Raw genomic sequence first — 18,184 nt, forward strand, 5'->3', positions numbered from 1 at the left:
GCACTTTCTTTTGAGGTCATTGTTAGAAAAGGAAATCAGGGTCTAGTGAACAAGTGTGTCCACAAAGCATCTAGTGTGATGACATTCACGATGGACCATTACATAATAGCTGAAAAGGTGCTTTTTAGAGGATGGGATTCTCCACGTAGATGCAGGGACCCAGATGGCACCTGCCACTGGGAAATGTTGCATGAAAATGAGACCTGAAGTCTCCAAGTTTGAAACTTGATGTTTTCATCAGGAAGATGTCTATATCAATTCTAAGATTCTGCGGTTTAAAATGTCAGGGCCAGTGAAACTGAGCTCTAGCCTCGGAACTGTAGGGGTGACGGGGAGGGCTCCCACAGGGCCACGAGCAACCTGACGGCCATGAAAGGGACTCACACCTCAGCAGGACATTGCTTGTCCCTAAGTGAGCCACCAGCCCTGCTGGGATCCATTAGCCACCTCTGCAAGGCACAACTGGAAAAGCCCTGTCAGTGCAACCACTTCCAGCTTTGAAATGCCAGAGGCACTGAACCTACAGTGATTGACCCTGCTGGCTGCCCAGGGTCCATTTCTAAAGAAAGGGTCAGTGGTGCCTCCACATTAGTCTTCAAACTAGAAAGCCATGCTGCTCAGCAAAACCCAGGTTCCCACCCCACCCCTCCAGGTCCTGCCCCTGCATGAGGGTGTTGTCTGCAATGCCCCTCCACCTCCCCTCTCCTCAGAGGGGCTTCCCTGACCCAGAATTTAAGTTAAGCTATCCTGGCATCTTTCAACTTTTCTCTTGGGGACACAGTCTCAGCACAGTCTGGGAGCTTGCTCGAGAGGCAAAGTCCTGGGTCCCACCCTGGCTATAGATTGAGATGTAGGAAGGCAGGCCTGGATTCTGCCTCTGGGAGATTCTGGTGCTCGGTGAAGCTCAGAGCTGCTGCTCTGAAGTCCACTCATAACCTGCACTGAAGTATCCTTATGATTTAGAGAAATGTCCCTCCCACCGAGCTCTGAGGAGAGGATTGCATTCCCAGCTGTCCGTGCTCCCAGCGTTCTTTAGCATTTATCCTACTGGCACACGCTGCTTGTATCTTGCCTCAGTTTTCCCACATCTGTCAGTGTTGCCTCTGCAAGTGGGGTCAGTGCTTTGGAAGGGGCCTGGACCTGCCCTTCTTTGGTGATCCCAGTGGTGTCTAACACAGACCTGGGCATATCACTGCCTCATGAACGTCAGGGTTAAGTATACTGAAAGCGGCAAAGTAAGACACTGAAGGCAAACCAGAGACCAGCTTTTAATATTTTTGTAGGACCTTTGTTTGGAAGCTTTCTTGAGAGGCGAGGCATTCTACTTGAAGTAGAGTCTGTATTTCTTCTCTTTTATATGTGATCATAACACCATGGTATTAAAGAGCAGAGTAGATACTTAACATTTATGGACATTCAAACAGCCCTTCACCTTTGTGAAGGACTGTTTATAAAAACATTAGGACTGGAAAGGGCCTTCAGAGCGCTTTCTTCTGAGGTCATTGTTTGTTAGAAGAGGAAATCGAGGCCTAGTGAACATTGCTGATCTGAGGCCACATTTCTTAGGTTTCTAAGTCAGATCTGGGCCCCTATCCTGGTCTCTTTGCTCTGGTCCCGAAGCCTTCGCGCCCCCCCTCCACCTCAACCTGGTTTGCCCCGTGGCGCAGTGAAGAGAGCTAAGGTTAACTGGCCACCAGATACAGCCCATATATGAATCTGTTTTTGCATTCTCTTTCCATTGCCTGCCCTAAATTTAAACTGGAAAGTCTATGGAAAAATTAATAGGCCATGTGATTGCCAGAAAAGCACAAATCATGTCTCTCCCTGAGTCTGGGAAACGGTACAACCATAACACTAAAGAGATCCTCTGGCTGCTCTTATTTTCTCAAGTTCTGGTTGAAATTTTGAAACATATTGTATTCATTTTAGAGGGGAGAAAAATCTGCAAACTGGAGCAGTTTGAGCAGCCCATCTGTTGTGGGGCCAGCAAGGAGCTGACCTGGAACCGGGAATCGGGGAGTAGAACACAGGAGTGGGTGTCAGCCACACAGAACCTGGAGCCCTGCCAGGCCCCCGATCTGTTAAAATCTGATAGAGCACAGAGGGAGGCCATCACTTCCGCCTTACTCCAGGCACAATGGGGACGCTGTAGGTCACATGTCCCCCCTGTGTGTGTGCAGAAGTTAGTGAGCTTTGTTCTTGGTTGTTTATCTTGGAATCTCAAAGGTGCACTGTACCCGCGGCAAGCATGTTTGGCATTCCTCAGCAGTCTCTGGATCAGACACCAGGCCACAGGCACTGCCCATGCCAGAGACCCCACGGCTGACGTCTGAGTCACGTGGCAGAGGTGTCTTTAAGGTTTTGGCGAAAGTCTATTATTTTGTCCCAATTGCCGACGTAATTTTGGCCTCCTTCCTTCTTCCATATCACTCATTTGTGAATATTTTGTGTTAAGAACTGGGGGAAAGGATTTTACTCGATTTCGAGCTCTTTCAGCAGAGGCACATGTCTAACCTTACAGTGAAGAGGAGGCGCCTCTACATTTTTGAGCCTTTACATGGTAACTAGGTCACTGACAGCAACTTAAACGTGGCCTCCCTGTGCAGGCTTTCAGTGCCCGGTCTCAGCAGGCAACAGAATGCCTACTTACTCGGATAATGAATGCATGAGTGTGTGTGAGTGTGTCAGAGTACACGGTCAGCTCCACAGCTGTCCTGTCGCAGGACTCACTATTTAGCTTATGCTGACACTGGCCTCAGAGCCTCTGACTTCTGCTCGATCAGTGGGTGGGCTCCTGTCACCTGCACACCTGCTTGGGAGGGCTCCAGTGAGCAGAAAAGAGAACATTTGCTCTCAGGGGAGAAGCAAAAGATGATGAGAAAGAAGAAAAAAGGAAATAACGACAAAAGGTGAGAAGAGGCAAAATAGGGACTTTTTAACTTCTTTGCCTTTTTAGTCTTTACCTTCCACCCCTTTCCTACCCCCAAGAGTGCATTTCCTCCATATTCAGAAATTCTGCGGAGCCCTTTTCAGTGAAAACATAATTACTGCCTTCAAAACAGCTCTTGCTCTGTATAGTTATTCACACACAACATTATTTTGTGAAAGTTATTAGAAAATCTTGAGTTAGTAAAAATGAATTAGAGAAGCAAATCATATAAAATTTTTTTTAACAGCATAGGTGAAGGAGTTAAAGTATGTAATGAAGACACTTCACAGACTTATTGGCTTATATTTCTTGGAGTTTTGTTAATGGGGGTTGACAATATGTTAATATGGCTTCACATTAATTTGTAAACCATTAAAATGAAAGATAATTTTGCATAAGTATGTCCTCATTGTGTGAGGTCGCCTCCGGCATGGTATGAATATATCACCTTTCATTAGAGGTGTGCCAGAGAGGGGTGGCCCAGAATTATGAAAGCGGGGGCTGCCTGGAAAAAACAAAGGCAGAGTGTGTGTTTGTTCCTGGGAAACACATCATGTCAAACACACTAAAAGACCTACATTTGCTTGGCTTACTCTACATTCTGTGGGTTAGGTATGAGTATGGAATATAGCACCTGACTTTCGTCCTTGACTCTAGATTCTTGTGGTGATTAAGACAGTCATTTCCCTTTTCCTTGACTCTGTTCCCTAACCTGCTGCTGAGTCCTTCATCCCCAGTCGCTGGCTTGCCTGGGACAAGAACAGGAATTGTCATACACAGCCAAAGTTGCTCACAACGGGACCAGCAGTTTCTCCACGGATCTTCCTGAGCGTGTCCTTGAATAGCTCTGCCAAAGATGCTTCCAGGCAGCTGCTTTCCAAGAGTGCAGCAGCCCCACACAAGCTAGTGGAGGCCCAAGGAAGTGGAGAAAGTTCAATAAAATTGAAAATAAAAACAAAAAAATGATCTGGAACTTTACAAAGACTAAATGTATAGACCTTACTCCAGCAGACACTGAAGAGTGAGGTTTAAATTATTTTTGGAGAAAATGCAGAGGTGGACAGCAGTTAATAGAATTGGCATCAATGTGTTAATCCTGATGCCTTTATAAAAGCCATTTCAAAGATAACTTAGTGGAGCAAAATGAACAGGAGTTTCAGAGTCAGAAGAAATTACGGGTTGGATCTGTGAAATCCGATCACGTTTTTTTATGCCTCCAGCACTGCATCCTAACAACATTGTGCAGGAGGCCACACCTGAGCTTTAGCATGTACTGCAGGGACCCTTGCGGCCACTGTACTGGGAACAGGCCCCGGAGAAGCCCATCCTTTTGGCAGAGATAATAGGGTGGAAGACGTGAGTTCTCTCTGTAAGGGAAGGTCTGTGGGGGAACTATACCAACTATGGCAAGAAGGAAAAGACAGGAGAAGTGAACATTTAGAAGGTAGTGATGAACTGAGCAATGTGCAGCCACCAGACAAAGGAGGCTCCTGATGTGCAGGAATGAGGGAGACTGGAGAGTAAAGTGAACACTCACATCAAGAATTTCCTTGTTGGCCTTTGGAGAAGTGGCTTCTCTTAATTCCTTGATAGCCACAGGGATTTTAACCTTCTCACCTTCTGGGATCCAGAGTCCCTGTGACAGAGAAAGGGAAGACATGAACTAGCAGTTGACATTCCGTGGCAGGCCACTGCTGAGGGAGCCGGATGGCTTGTAGGTAACCCACCCCACAGGACAAGGGATGTGGAGCTGCTCTGCACCCCAGGGCCATGGGTGCTGAGGTCCCGTCTCTTAGCTGCCCCTTACCTACCATGTTCATGAGTCAGAGCAGTTCGTTAAATTATAAAAACAAAAAACAAAACCCTGTGTCCCTGCAACCAGTGCAGAACATTTTGTTCAGAATTCCCAGATGCCAGGTCAAGGCCTAATTGAAATCACACATTTACATCCAGAAAAACAAGTAATAGGAAGCTCTCCTGACCTGGGCTTCATTCAGAGGCTCTCATGCAGTATAGGTTCCGACCCGCCTCTCCCCCAGCCTCCTCTGTGCTGCTCGCCCTCTGAAGCTCAGTGCTGCTGCCCACAGTAATGCTGTGTCTGACTACATGTCTCACAGGAACACTCATTTGTCATGCAATTATGGAAGATTCCCTCTCGACAATGTGATGAAATCTGCCAAACCTCAGAGGCACATGAGCAGACTGCAACTGAGGGCTCTGGGCCTGCCCATGAGGACTCACTTTGTACACTGTGCCAAACGCTCCAGAACCCAGAACCTTGATCTTTTTGAATTCTGTTTCCTTTAAGATCCTCAAGAGCGCTTGGTTGGGTGCTTCTCCACTGGGTGTCAGGGGCTCTACAAGCTGCAAGACAAGGAGGAAACAGGGACCTTCAGCTCATTTCAATGCAATGGCAATATATGACAAGGGGAGTGTAAGGGCCCCTCAGCTCAGAATACAGAAACGTAGCGGGTGGCAAGAGGGAGAGAGTACCCCTCACCCCAGTTCAGCAGCATGGAGGGCAGGGGCTGATAAGCCCATCTTGGGGCAGCCCCTCAGTTCAGCACCAAGTGCCCTGTGTGCATGCGAGTGCGTATGGTAGGTCCAGACAGCCACATGGTCCCATGTTAGCACAAGAACTGATGCTCTCATTTAGAGGGAGAATGGAACCTTCCCTGAAGAACATGATGAAAGAGGAGGATAAACCAGGAGCTCCGAATGAGCCACATTTCAAGAAACCAATTTCCATTTCTGCTTCCAAGTCAAGCAGCTGGATTGAGGATGTTGTGGTGAGGAACATTTTCATATGGTGTCATTTTAGTAGGCTGTTAGACCCACAACACACAAGCCACGTGCCCTGAGCTGCTCTGGGGTCCTCCTCCCAGGACTGTGGCATGGGCACATGGCCGGACAGTCACATCAGACCGCAGAAGGCAGCCATGGTGTGGACAGGGGCATTTTTCAAATAATAACACCTTCATAGTAACTTGAAGGGGTCCATTCATGAGGCTGGTCTGCTGGGCATGTGCATGGGTCTGTATTTTAACCATTCTGTGGAACTTACTCTAGAAACATGTGCGTTCCAACGGATAGATGTACCAAAATCTAACCTGGGCAGTCAGAGATGCTTTTCCATTACAAAAAATAATACAATTAAAATAAAATACTAGGTCTCTCTGGTAGCACAGGTGGTTGAGCGCAGTGCTGCGAAACTCTCCGCAGCCTCTGCAGCCTGGGTTTGATTCTGGCCAGCCAGGGAGATACCCACATGGTGTGGCAGACCTGTCCTGCCGCACCCACTGCTCCCCTCAGCAGTGTCTTCGGTCTGTCTGCCTGTTCTGCTTCCGGCTCTGTCTCTAGTGAATCCTCTTACCCTCCCACACCTCTGGCCTGTACCCTAGTTCTTGTATAAATACATAAATAAATAAATCTTAAAAAAAATAAAATAAAATACACAATAAACCACACAATTTCAGACAAGTCTTCAAGGCTAGTCCTGCTCCTGTCTTGGTTAGTGGAGGCTTCAGAGGGGCACTGGGGGATTCCTCTCTGGGGTGGTGGGTGATTTTGGGGGCATGCTGTGGTTCCTCTCGGCTAATGGGAGGTTTGGGAAGTAAAATTTCCTGAGGGCCCTGATGGGGGGCACAGGGCCAGGAGCACTCACCTCTCTCTCCTGGAGCAATCTTCGCAGGGTGCGTTTCCGGACGATGTGACGTCTGCGCACAAACAGGCCGACCCCAAGGGCCACCACCACCACCAGCAGGAGACCCCCCACGATGCCTATGGCAATGGATGGGATCTTGGACCTGGAATGAAATGTTGACACGGGAGGGTGAGATTTGCTGGCAGGTTTCATTACATTGGCAATTTACATGTTCCTGCATATTTTGATACACTGCCATCATTTGAAACCATCTCCAAAAGTAGAACATTCTGAACCAAGAGTTTCAGGCAGTTTCCAACTTCCTCTAGTAAAAAGTTCCGCTCAACTTCCCCCACCTGCTTTTCCTGCATTTAAGAAAATAATCTGGTCCTCTCCATATGATTATATTTAACTGTGTTGATTATAAAAACACACAATTCAAAAAAGTAACTCAGACTTCACTGATGCTTTTTCTATCAGTGTGTGTCTCCAGAGAATGTCCACATTTGAAGCATAGCACCCTGAATCTATGAGTATCCTAGGTTCACAAGTAGCTCAAGTACAGAAACAACTTAGATGCAGGAGAACCCCAGACCCATGAGCACCCCAGAAGCCGGGACATAAAGTGTCTATTAGCCAGCCTAGGGAAAGGGCACCTTCGACAGTGGTGTGACTCCTGGAGGGGGGTCCCTAGCTCGCAAGACCACACCTAAGTGACCTGCTTTATGACTGGGTCTGGAGGAAGCTATATAGTAATAGGCTTTCAATGTAAAGAGCAAGACTATTATAGATGAGGAAGTCGCCACGCAGCCCCAAACCGCTCCTTCCTCCCATGGGGGTTGTGTCTAATTTCAGGGAGACCCAAAATCAGAACCTAGGTTTTTAAGCTCTCTGGGAAAAGAACTATTGGAATCTGTAGATTCTAATTTTAGAGTCTTTCTAAAGGCATTATTCTCAGGTAACCATCACATCTGAGTGTGAACATATTCTTAATTAATGTTCTGGGACTGACTGTCCCTGGTCTAGCAGGCAAGAGAGCAAAGTCAGTTGCAGAAAGTCAGAACAGGCCCTGTCCTGTTCTGTGAAGCATCATGCAGGAATCTGATACCTGTGAGAAACCAACCTTTCACCTCCCCAGGAATGACCAATGACTAGAGATTTTAACAGTGAACACCCAGCCTTTGTGTCTCCAGAGTGAATTCTTTAGAAATCAGGAAAGTGGTTAAGTCCCTGTGCTAACTTTTCTTTAGGTCAAGGTAACTGAGGAAATCTAAAGATCTAAACCTATAGATTAAAAAGCAGAAGTCCCCGTCAGGAATAATTGCATTTTGACATCAAGGACTGCTGTTCCTTTTCTTCTTCGGTGTGGTGTGCCACTCAGAAACAGATAAAGCAACTAAACTGAAACTTGTGATTGCTGAGCAGTTCTCATAGAGTAAAATCTATGTTTCCCAGGTTTAATCCCTCTTTTTGGTTACATAACAAAATCCTTGCCTAACTATCACTGAGACACTTTTTTCAGTTAACAGTTGGGGACACAATGAATGGACTCAGAAGAACTGCCTGAGAACGCTTAGAGCATTGAGGGGACCTGGAACCCTGGTACCAGCAAGGCCCACTCGGCCCATCCAGCATCCTGAGCCATGGCAAGGATGAGTCCCTTGTGGTCTTGGGCCTCCCAGCTAATGGCAGATGGTCTTTGAGTTTACAAGAACCAGAAAACCATTGTTTTATGCTGTTTGGATGGGCACTTTATCTCTTTCAGGGAGGGGAATTCCAAACTGGATGAACAGGTTTTCTTGTATCTAAACCAGAGAACTAAAGGGAGTAAAGTTTTCAACTGAAACTAAGTTTTTCATTTGGATTTTTAAGTTGACAGACTGGCTCAATTAATCAAAACAAAATCTATCATGAATGAGAGCCAGCTCAGGCTGACTCTGAAGACAAAGGACACCTTGTTCCCTCTGGCTGGCACTACAGTGTCTCAAGTGATTGGAGACCTAACAGAGGTGTCTGAGATAAATTCCTGAGAGTTGATGTAGCCTCACAGAGAATTCTAGACTACACATCAGAATAGTTTGGCTCTTATGGGGGTGGAGGGCGAGTGTTAGAAGGCTGATCACTAGCACCTGAGCTCCTACAATTACTTTAACTGTTAAGAAAACCAGGACACAGAGGCTTAACTGACCTGGGACACCCTTAGGAGCTGGGCTATAAGCAACACACACTAACCCACACCTTAGTCACTGATTTGATCGCTGAACCAGTATGGGAAATAAACCACCAACATGGAAAACCTGTGGGACCTCTCGTGACCAGTCACCTACCAGCACTTGGCAGAATTTATGTGTAATACTTACAGGGCACACATTTGTAATTGGCTATCTAAATGGGAGGTTGTTACTAAAATAGATCTCACTTTAAGAAGATCAAGGCAGGATACACGGGAATTGATAAACTTGTGCACGCAACTACAGAAAGCTGGCTCAGAAATCAAGCAAAAATGTTTCTAAAAGTAAAGCTAAAGTTTGATAGGAAAGGCCTTAAAATCATGTCTTACCAAGATTATGGCCTTTGAAAATTCTTTTTAGGTCCATAATACTAAAAGGCCTTGAAGGTTTCCTATGCCACTAGGGGGCTCTTTTGAGCTTCTGAAGTGTGCTAAATTCATACTTAAATGAGTGCAGTAGGGTCAAAAAACAACTAAAAAGAATAAAAAGTCTACCTTTTTAATTTTCCTTTGCTGCATTACCACCCACCTTTCCTTCCAGAAAACTGGGGCTTGGTTATGAAATTATGGCTGAACACAGCAGGGTTTTACTCTCACCAGCCTTTAGAGAAATTACATGAGTCTTTTCCTTGGTTATCTATGGAACAAGTCTGAGGTTTTCTCACATCGTCAAAATGTTTTCTGTTCGTCTTGACAAAAAAAAAAAAAAAAAACGAGATATTTAAAAGAACCTTTATAATAACTGTGATTAACACTGGCTGAATTAGAAAATGACATTCAGAGATTGAAATTTTTCTAAGACAGTATTTTCTTCTTTGCAGAACCAGTACTGCAAGTTTGCAAGGCAGCAATATCCCCAGAATACAACTGGATAAAGAAGAACGAAAATAGAAAAAAGGAGTTAGAAGCAGCTTCCTTGGCCACCTCTCCTTAGATGCTAAACTTAGCTATGTGAGAATATAAACTAGTCCTTTTCAACTGTTACAAAGCAGTAAGATTCACATTTATATGTGGAAAATTAAAAAATAAACTAAGAAATATCTGCATCTGCCTGCATGTTTAAGTATATATTTTGTTACTTTACCTGCAGATGGTAATGATTATATTTATATATATATACACCTGTATAAATTATACCTGTATAAATTATTTATACCTACATAAATTATTTCAAAACTCAGAAATACAATAGAAACGAATTCAAAATGTTTTTTCCAAGAAAGTGCAATCTAGGATAATTTTGGTTAATGAGAATCAGCTTTAAAATTTAATGGTTCAGGGCCTCCCCGGTGGCGCAGCAGTTGAGCGCTGGATTGTGAAGCTGCCCGCAGCCTCTGCAGCGCCGGTTCAATCCCCGGCCGCTGGGTGAGGGTCCCACATGGCTTGCAGACCTCTCCTGCCGCCAGCTGCTTCCCTCAGCAGTGTATTTCGTCGGTCTGCCTGTTCTGCTCCCTGCTCTGGCTCTGGTGAATTCTCTCACTCCTGCACTTCTGACTGTACCCAGTGCTTGTATAAATAAATAAATAAATCTTTTAAAAAAATTAATGGTTTAATGACTTTAAAGTTCTAACATTGGATATGATAGGTTTATTATCCATATTTATTTTAAAAAATCAGCTCATGTTACCTTATAAGAAAAATTTCTGACTTGGTCTTACGAATTTTAATGACAGGTATCAAGAAATAACGGGTCAAAAAAAAAAGTCTTTTGTGTTAAGACCAAGTCACCAAATCTAATTTTGACCCAATAGGAATGACAAAGTTTTCTGATCAGGTAGACTTGCTTGAAAAGGTAATATAAATAAAACATTTAGCAGGAAAGTTTTTTAGAGAGTGGAGCAAGTTTAATGAGGAAAGGAAAGGATTACGTTAGACACGAGGACTTTTGCTACAATGGATCTGGATTCCTTCCAAGGGAGAAGCTGAAGCTGCAACCTCTTGGATATTAAACCCTGATGGAAGTTTAACTCCATTTTGAATCTGTTTCCTTTAACACGACTAAAGTTACCCAAATCTTTTTTGGGAAAATTAAATTTTTATTAGGTTTAATAATGGGAATTCATTGGCTATCTAAACCATCTGCTGAAATGTATATATATATATATATATATATATATATATGTGTGTGTGTGTGTGTGTGTATACACACACACACACACATTTCCACACCCAGAGGTTTAATAATTGGTTTGAGGCAGGACCGTTCATTGGTATTTATTTAAAGCTTTCCCGGAAGATTTCACCCCCTCCCCACCCCAACTTCTTTCTTTTTATCTATCTATCTATCTATCTATCTATCTATCTATCTATCTATCTATCTATCTATCTGTTTTTTTACTTTTCCTTTTGAAGCAATTTTCGATTTACAAAAAAGATGAAAAATAATACAAAGCAGCCCCTTATTTTCTTTCCCGCTGCTTTCCTAAATGCTCACATCTTACATAGCTACCAAAACCTAGGCAGTATCACTAATATAACAATATTCACTAATCTACAGACCCTGTTCACATTTCATCACTTACAATTTTGGATTATTTTAATTGTTACATTTCCTTAGTGTCCTTAAATTCCCCCCCCCATATGCATATCTTTGTGTTACTTAATTTTCATCTTTATAGGCAAAGCATAAAATACTACTGTGCTCTTGTTTTTTGTATGAACTGAGAAGAATGCTGCATAGTTATTGACTTCAAGTGATAATAAATGCACTGGATGTTCACCATAGGATGGAGACCTGAAATTGCTTTAGAGACTGTCTTTAATTATGCTTTCTTAAGGTTCTTTATAACACAAATTCAAGAGGGCCAAAATTAGTTCCAGTAACAGCATATTGTATTAACCGATACAAAAAAATATTATGAATAATATTTTATGCAGAATATATTAGTGATTAAATAGTTCATTTTATCCAACTTCTTGGGTCATAAAACTTCCATATGATTCAAAATTTGCTTTCTTCACCATCATCCCTTAATCTCTGAGTCCTAACTATGTTTATTTATTTATTTATTTATTTTTTTAAAATATTTATTTATTTATTTATACAAGCACTGGGTACAGTCAGAAGCGCCGGAGGGTGAGAGAATTCACCAGATCCAGAGCAGGGAGCAGAACAGGCAGAAGGACAGAAGTACACTGCTGAGGGGAGCAGCAGGCGGCAGGAGAGTTCTGAGTGCCATGTGGGACACTCGACCTTCCCCTAAACATAGGGGAAGCCCCTATGTTTATTGATATCCATCCACTAGCTTTTGAAAGTGTTTTAGTTGTTGCATTGTCTGCTGTGTGAATGTCCAGTATTTGCTTTTGTTGTTATGATTTACTTTGTTGCACAGAATTCTCTCAAGTTCCCTCCATTTTATTGTAAACAGCTACATTTCATCCATTTGTATGACAACATAATACTCCATGGTGCATAGGTACCACAGCTTCTTGATCCATTAATCTGTTGAGGAGATTTAGGTTACTTCCATGTCCTAGCTATTCTAACTAGTGCTGCTGTGTGCACTGTGGAACATATGCCCAACAGTGAGACTGCTGGGTCATATAGTATTTCCATTTTTGATTTTTTAAGAAAAATCCAGATTGCTTTCCACATGGGATCACCAGTTCACATTCCCCCAAGCATAGAATAGGATTCCTTTTTCTTCACATCTTCTCCAGCACTTGTTATTGGGGGTCTTTTTAATATGTCCCTTTTTCATGGGTGTGAGATGGTATCTCACTCTGCATCTTTCCTATCAGAAGTGATAATGAATACTTTTCATATACCTTTAAGACTTTTGATGTCCTCTTTGTTGAATTGTCAGTTCATATCTGCTGCCCATTTGTTAATTGGATTATTTTTTTTTATTGTTGAACTGTATGAGTTCTTCATATATCTTAACTATTAGTCCCTTATCAGTTGTATATTTTCTCCCATTCAGTAGGGTGTCTATTTAATAGTCCTGTATTTTCTTTTGCTGTATAGATGCTTTTTAACTCAAGGTAATCCCAATTGGTTATTTTTGTTTTCAATACATTGCCATAGGGTTGAGACAGCACAAATATCTTTATTATTGATATAATAGAATGTGACATCAATATTTTCTTCTATGTGTTTTATTGTTGCAGGTCCCATATGTAAATCTTTAATCCATTTGGAATTTAATTTTGTGTATTGTGTTAGTGAAAAATCCAAAGTACATTCTTATATGTGTGGCTTTCCAATTTTTCCAGCATCATTTATTAAGAGACCGTCTTTTCCCTATTTTATGGTCATGAATGGTTAATCACAGGTTAGGTGCTGGCATGTGCATGAATTTATTTCCATGTATCTATTTTTGCGCCAATACCAAGTAAATGGAGTTATTTACTTAACTTCTTTTTTTAAAGATTTATTTATTTATGCATACATGAACTGGGTTACAGGCCAGAAGTGTGGCGGGGGTGGGGCAATTCACCAGAGACAGAGTGGGGAACAGAACAGGTGGATCAACTGAAACATACTGCTGAGGGGAGCAGCGAGTGAGTCAGAAGAGGTCTGCTGCGCCATGTGGGTATCTCCCTGGCCGGGCATCAAACTCGTGCTACAGTGGCTGTGGAGAGCTTCATAGGTTGCGCCTAGCGCCACCAGGGAGGCCTTTACTTAATTTATTTTGCTTCTTGTTTGTTGTTTGTATATAAAAAACATTATGGCTTTTTCAATTTTTTTTTAATTGAAGTAACCTTGGCTGATATCATTGTTGGTGTTAGAGATATAGGATCTCCCTCTTCAGCTATATTAGGGAACATTTCATCTTCCTGTATTTTTATTTTATTATTATATATTTTTAAAGATTTATTTATTTACATTATACAAGAACTGGGGTACAGGTCAGAAGCGCGGGAAGGTGAGAATTCACCAGAGCCAGAGCGGGGAGCAGAACAGGTAGACGGACCAAAGACACTGCTAAGGGGAGCAGTGGGCGAGGCAGGAAAGGTCTGCTAGCCATATGGGGTTCTCCCTGGCAGGCGGGGAATCGAACCGGTGCTGCAGATGCTAAGGACAGCTTCGCGGAGTGGCGCTCAACCGCTGTGCTACCAGGGAGGCCCCTCCTTCTTTCCGTATTTGTAAAAACAATTTGAGCAAGATGGGCATTAGTTCTTTAAAAGTTTGATAAAATTCATCTGTAAAACGATCTGATGCTGCGTTTTTGCTTTTTGAAGATTTTTTTAATGCTTTTTATTTATTTATTTTTTTTAACATTTACCATTTTTTAAACTTTTTTTAGACAATATTTGCTTCCCCCTTTTTGAAGATTTTTTTTATTACTGTTTCAACTTTCATATTTGTGATTGGTTTGTTCAGTTCATTTATTTCTTCTTGGGTTAATATTGGTAGAAACATAGGTCTAGAAATTTATCCATTTCTTCAAGGTTATTGAATTTATTGGCATATAGTTGTTCACAGTAATATCTTACAATCTTTTGTCTATCAGTGCTATGTATAGTGATTTCTCCTCTTTGATTTGCTGTTTTGTTTATTAATGTTTTCTCTCTTCCTTTTTTTGTTAGTCTAGCTAGAGTTTTATCTATTTTACCATCTTGAAGAAACATGTCTTAGTTTCATTGATTTTTTATGTAGTCTTTTTGAGCTCTATTTCTGCTCTTAGTTGTATTATTTCCTCATTCTGCTGAAATATTAATTACTGAAATTTTAGATTTTTTTTGACTTTTTATTGCAGCCTAAACAAATTTTGTATCTACAAGTAAAATGTGTCTACTTTTCTTAAAAATTATACTGTAAATGATGCTATGATAATTTTTACAATTGCTTACACTGGAAACTAAGATTTAAGGAATAAGAGTTCTAATTAACACATTGAATTAAAGCTAATGAAAATATATCCATATATAACGAAAAAAGATGTATTCACTAAAAAAGAACGTTTAATGAATGTAGACTTTTTTGAGGAAAAAGAAAGATTTAGTTTCAAGCTAGACCTGGTTATTTAATATGGAAAAATAAAAGGAAAGTGTAAAAGTTTTGTGAAAGAGAAATCTTAGGAAAAGAAACTTTTTGTGGTCCAACTGGATAAAATTAAACAGTTTCAAGAATTTTTAAAGGTTAAACTTTAACATTAATTGTATACTTAGGCAAGGAAACATTTTCTTTCATCCCTTAAAAAGACAAAGTATTTCATTATTTAAAAAAGCTGTGGGCAGCTTTAATAATAAATTGTAAGCCATTTAAGTAATAAAAATCTGGTGTTCTTTTACTCTCAGTCTTGGTACAGTGAGAGAAATCTAATTCTGTCAGCTGAAATGTGCTGAACCATGTCAGAGATATTTGCTTTTAAAATCTTTAATTGTCACTCTGGATAATTTAATATTGTTTCATATAAATCTATGAAAATATCTTAAACATGTTCATATTTATGACAAAAGTGCTCTGAAATGAAAAATTCTAAAAATAATAGTCTTTGCTTAATGAAAAGAAATGGAAAAATAGAAGTCTTAGAAAAATTCCTGAGGCATCTCATAAAAATGATTCCTTTCCTCCTGTGGAAAGAAAGATATTGAACAAATTAGACTATTTGGTGTATTAAAACTTCATAGGAGACACTGCCGCATAGGGAGAAATGTTTAGCCTCCTGAGCATGCATGTAAATACTAATATGAGTGTTCTTATATGAAATTTCTAAAAGTCTAGTGTATTGTTATAATTTACATGTAAATTACAGTTATTACTCTAAAATAGTTTATGCCACAATACAAAAAATCCTTGTCAATTTTGTTATAATCATATCTTTAAATATGATCCTTTTAAGGTCTTTTGTCATTAACAGAAGACATTTATTCTAATGTTTTGTATTCATAAAAATACACAGGAAAATGACTTTGGTAAATACTCCAAAATGCAGATTTATGATGAAAATGAATGAGGATTAATTTTAGAGCTTATGGAAAATTTCAGAACACATGGAAAAAACCAGACTCAAATATTGCTAACAAGTGTTCAAGATCTACATGGGCTGAATGAACTATGGAGGACTAAAATAAATTTTAATGACTTGTTTAAAATATTACTAGTTCTCTTATGCTTTGCTTTTTCCATATTAAAAAAAAAACCTACATTCTCCTAAGTTGACTATGACTACAACAATGGTAAATTAGATTTTTTTCATGAGTAGAGCCCGCAAAATGTAAAATTTTTAGATTCTAGAAGTTCTATCAGAAAAGGAGAAAAGGGTAGAGAAAGTCACTCCTCAATGGAACCAGGAACCCCAGGGCTTTTGGGGGACCTTAATAAAAGAGAATTTACACAAAGATAAAGGGAACACAGGAGGAACTATGGTAAGAATACATGAATGATTCCCTGAGCCTTGAGAACCTGCCGGAAGAACTCATTCTAAATGCTAGAAAAGCAAATTGAGAGTTTATCTGTTTGTTTCTGTTCTTACTCTGTTTACATACACACACACACACACACACACACACACAGAGAGAGAGAGACAGAGAGAGAGAGAGAGAGAGAGAGAGAGAAAGAAACAAAAAACCTGCCTAAGACCTAATTTACAAAGAAAGTTTACCATGGTTATTAGAAGAATTGGGGTGAAAGTGGAGAGAAAAATGTATTTCAGTAACTTATTTTCTGTGGAAATGAGATCATGGTCCTCTTAATCACTTTAAAAGTTTTTACCATCTCCCTGTGAACTGGATTGATTCCTAAATTTTACTAGTATCTGCGTATGACTTTCCAAATGAAGGTTTCCAGTTTTTCCTGCCAATCTCTTTGACTTAGTTTGATTAAAACCTCTGACTGATCTTCTCTTGAAACCATGAAGTTGGAAATGGAGAATCTGATAAAACTTCAGAGAGGTCACTGCAGTGACTGCATGGACATGACTGATTTACTGTTTTCTACATATCCGATGACATCAGAGAGCTGAAACCCAGGAGAAACTGCCATCTGAAGATGCTTTGAAATACCGACTTGCTGTTTGCTTCAATTTTTGACATTTGTTTTTTCCCCATGTGCTTCTTATTATTGCTTGCACCCGCCTACAGAACTGCCTCTAGAAATTGGACACAACTGTTTGACTGAACTCTGAACTATCTAACACAGGCACAGTGGGTAAAATTACTATAATTGAATAAACAGACTTATGATAATATTGACTGGGAGATTAAATTGAAACCTCCCAATAAAATTGTTTCCATAGAGATCCAATGTCCTGAGGAGAAACTACAACTTTGGACGATGAACTCATGGATAGTCTCCACAAAGCAACAGAAATTCACACAAAGTTCAAATCTCAACTGACAAAAGGGAAAATGGAATAGTTCAGCTAGGTAAGGAATCTGATCATGTTTGCACTGAACTCTTGGTTGGATTGGCTGTCTTTTTAACTCTTTACCTTCTCTTACAAGTAAGTATAGATTTAATTATTATTATGTTATTGTTACACTCTATTATAAAAGTTACAAGTGATGTTGGCTTTAAAAATTATGATAGCACCTGCACTCCTATGATTATAGCAGAACTATTTACAATAGCTAAGCTTTGGAAACAACCCAAATTCCCAAAAATAGATGACGGGATCAAGATGTGGTACATATACACCATGGAATATTACTCAGCAATCAAAAAAGATAAACACATGCAGTTTGCAGCAACATGGATGGAGCTGGAAGGGATCATGCTCGGTGAAATAAGCCAGAAAGAAAAAGGAAAATACTGGATGGCTCACACATATCAGGAATCTAGAAAACCTAAATAAGAGACCAGGGAAAAAAGTAACTGTAAGAAAGAAAAAATCAAAATCAACAAACAGCTATGACCCAGAGACACACTATGGGGGGGGGCAGGGAAAGCAGGGATTGGGGTCAAAATAAGGGGGCTGCAATTGTATGGGGAATATAAAAATAAAACAAAATAAATTAAAAAATAAATAAATAAAAGAAATCTTGGAAAAGTGAAAAAAAATATGATAGCCCAGTACATGGAATTATTAAAATACACAATGACAAACGAAATGCAAGTTTAATTTTATATTTTCTGATAAGGCACTAGGGCACCAGGGTTAAGGAGGGTTTGGATCATGACGGAAGGTGGATGTGATCATGCACACTTCTCTAGGTGAAGTACAGGTAAAACATGCAAGAGGTGCCCTAATGCTGGATGGAAGGTGTGATATTGGTCACAAATACAATGACTAAAGGTTGATCATGATCAAAAGGGAGGATATTGTGGACATATTCTTAATGTTCTGGGACTCCCCATCCCTGGTCTAGCAGGCAACAGAACAAAGCTATTTGCATGAAGTTAAAACAGGCTCTGTCCTGTTCTGTGAAGCAGCATGCAGGAATATGATGGCTGTGAGGAGCCAACCTTTCACCTCCCATGAATGATTCAGGAGCC

General features: G+C 40.7%; 1 protein-coding gene across 3 annotated transcripts in view; it reads right to left on the bottom strand.

Annotated features, from left to right (window-relative positions):
- EGFR (epidermal growth factor receptor) overlaps positions 1-18,184 on the bottom strand; it is a gene marked incomplete at both ends in the record, with an annotated part of 193,660 nt that overhangs the window by 19,580 nt on the left and 155,896 nt on the right. For all 3 annotated transcript variants that reach the window (XM_084248364.1, XM_084248363.1, XM_084248362.1), the window contains 3 exons: positions 4,467-4,565; positions 5,171-5,293; positions 6,594-6,735. In XM_084248364.1, the coding sequence (XP_084104490.1) occupies positions 4,467-4,565; positions 5,171-5,293; positions 6,594-6,735 (364 nt within the window). The remainder of the gene's footprint in view (positions 1-4,466; positions 4,566-5,170; positions 5,294-6,593; positions 6,736-18,184) is intronic.

This window comes from Talpa europaea, assembly GCF_964194135.1.
Source record: "Talpa europaea genome assembly, chromosome: 11".
Classification (NCBI taxonomy): domain Eukaryota; kingdom Metazoa; phylum Chordata; class Mammalia; order Eulipotyphla; family Talpidae; genus Talpa; species Talpa europaea.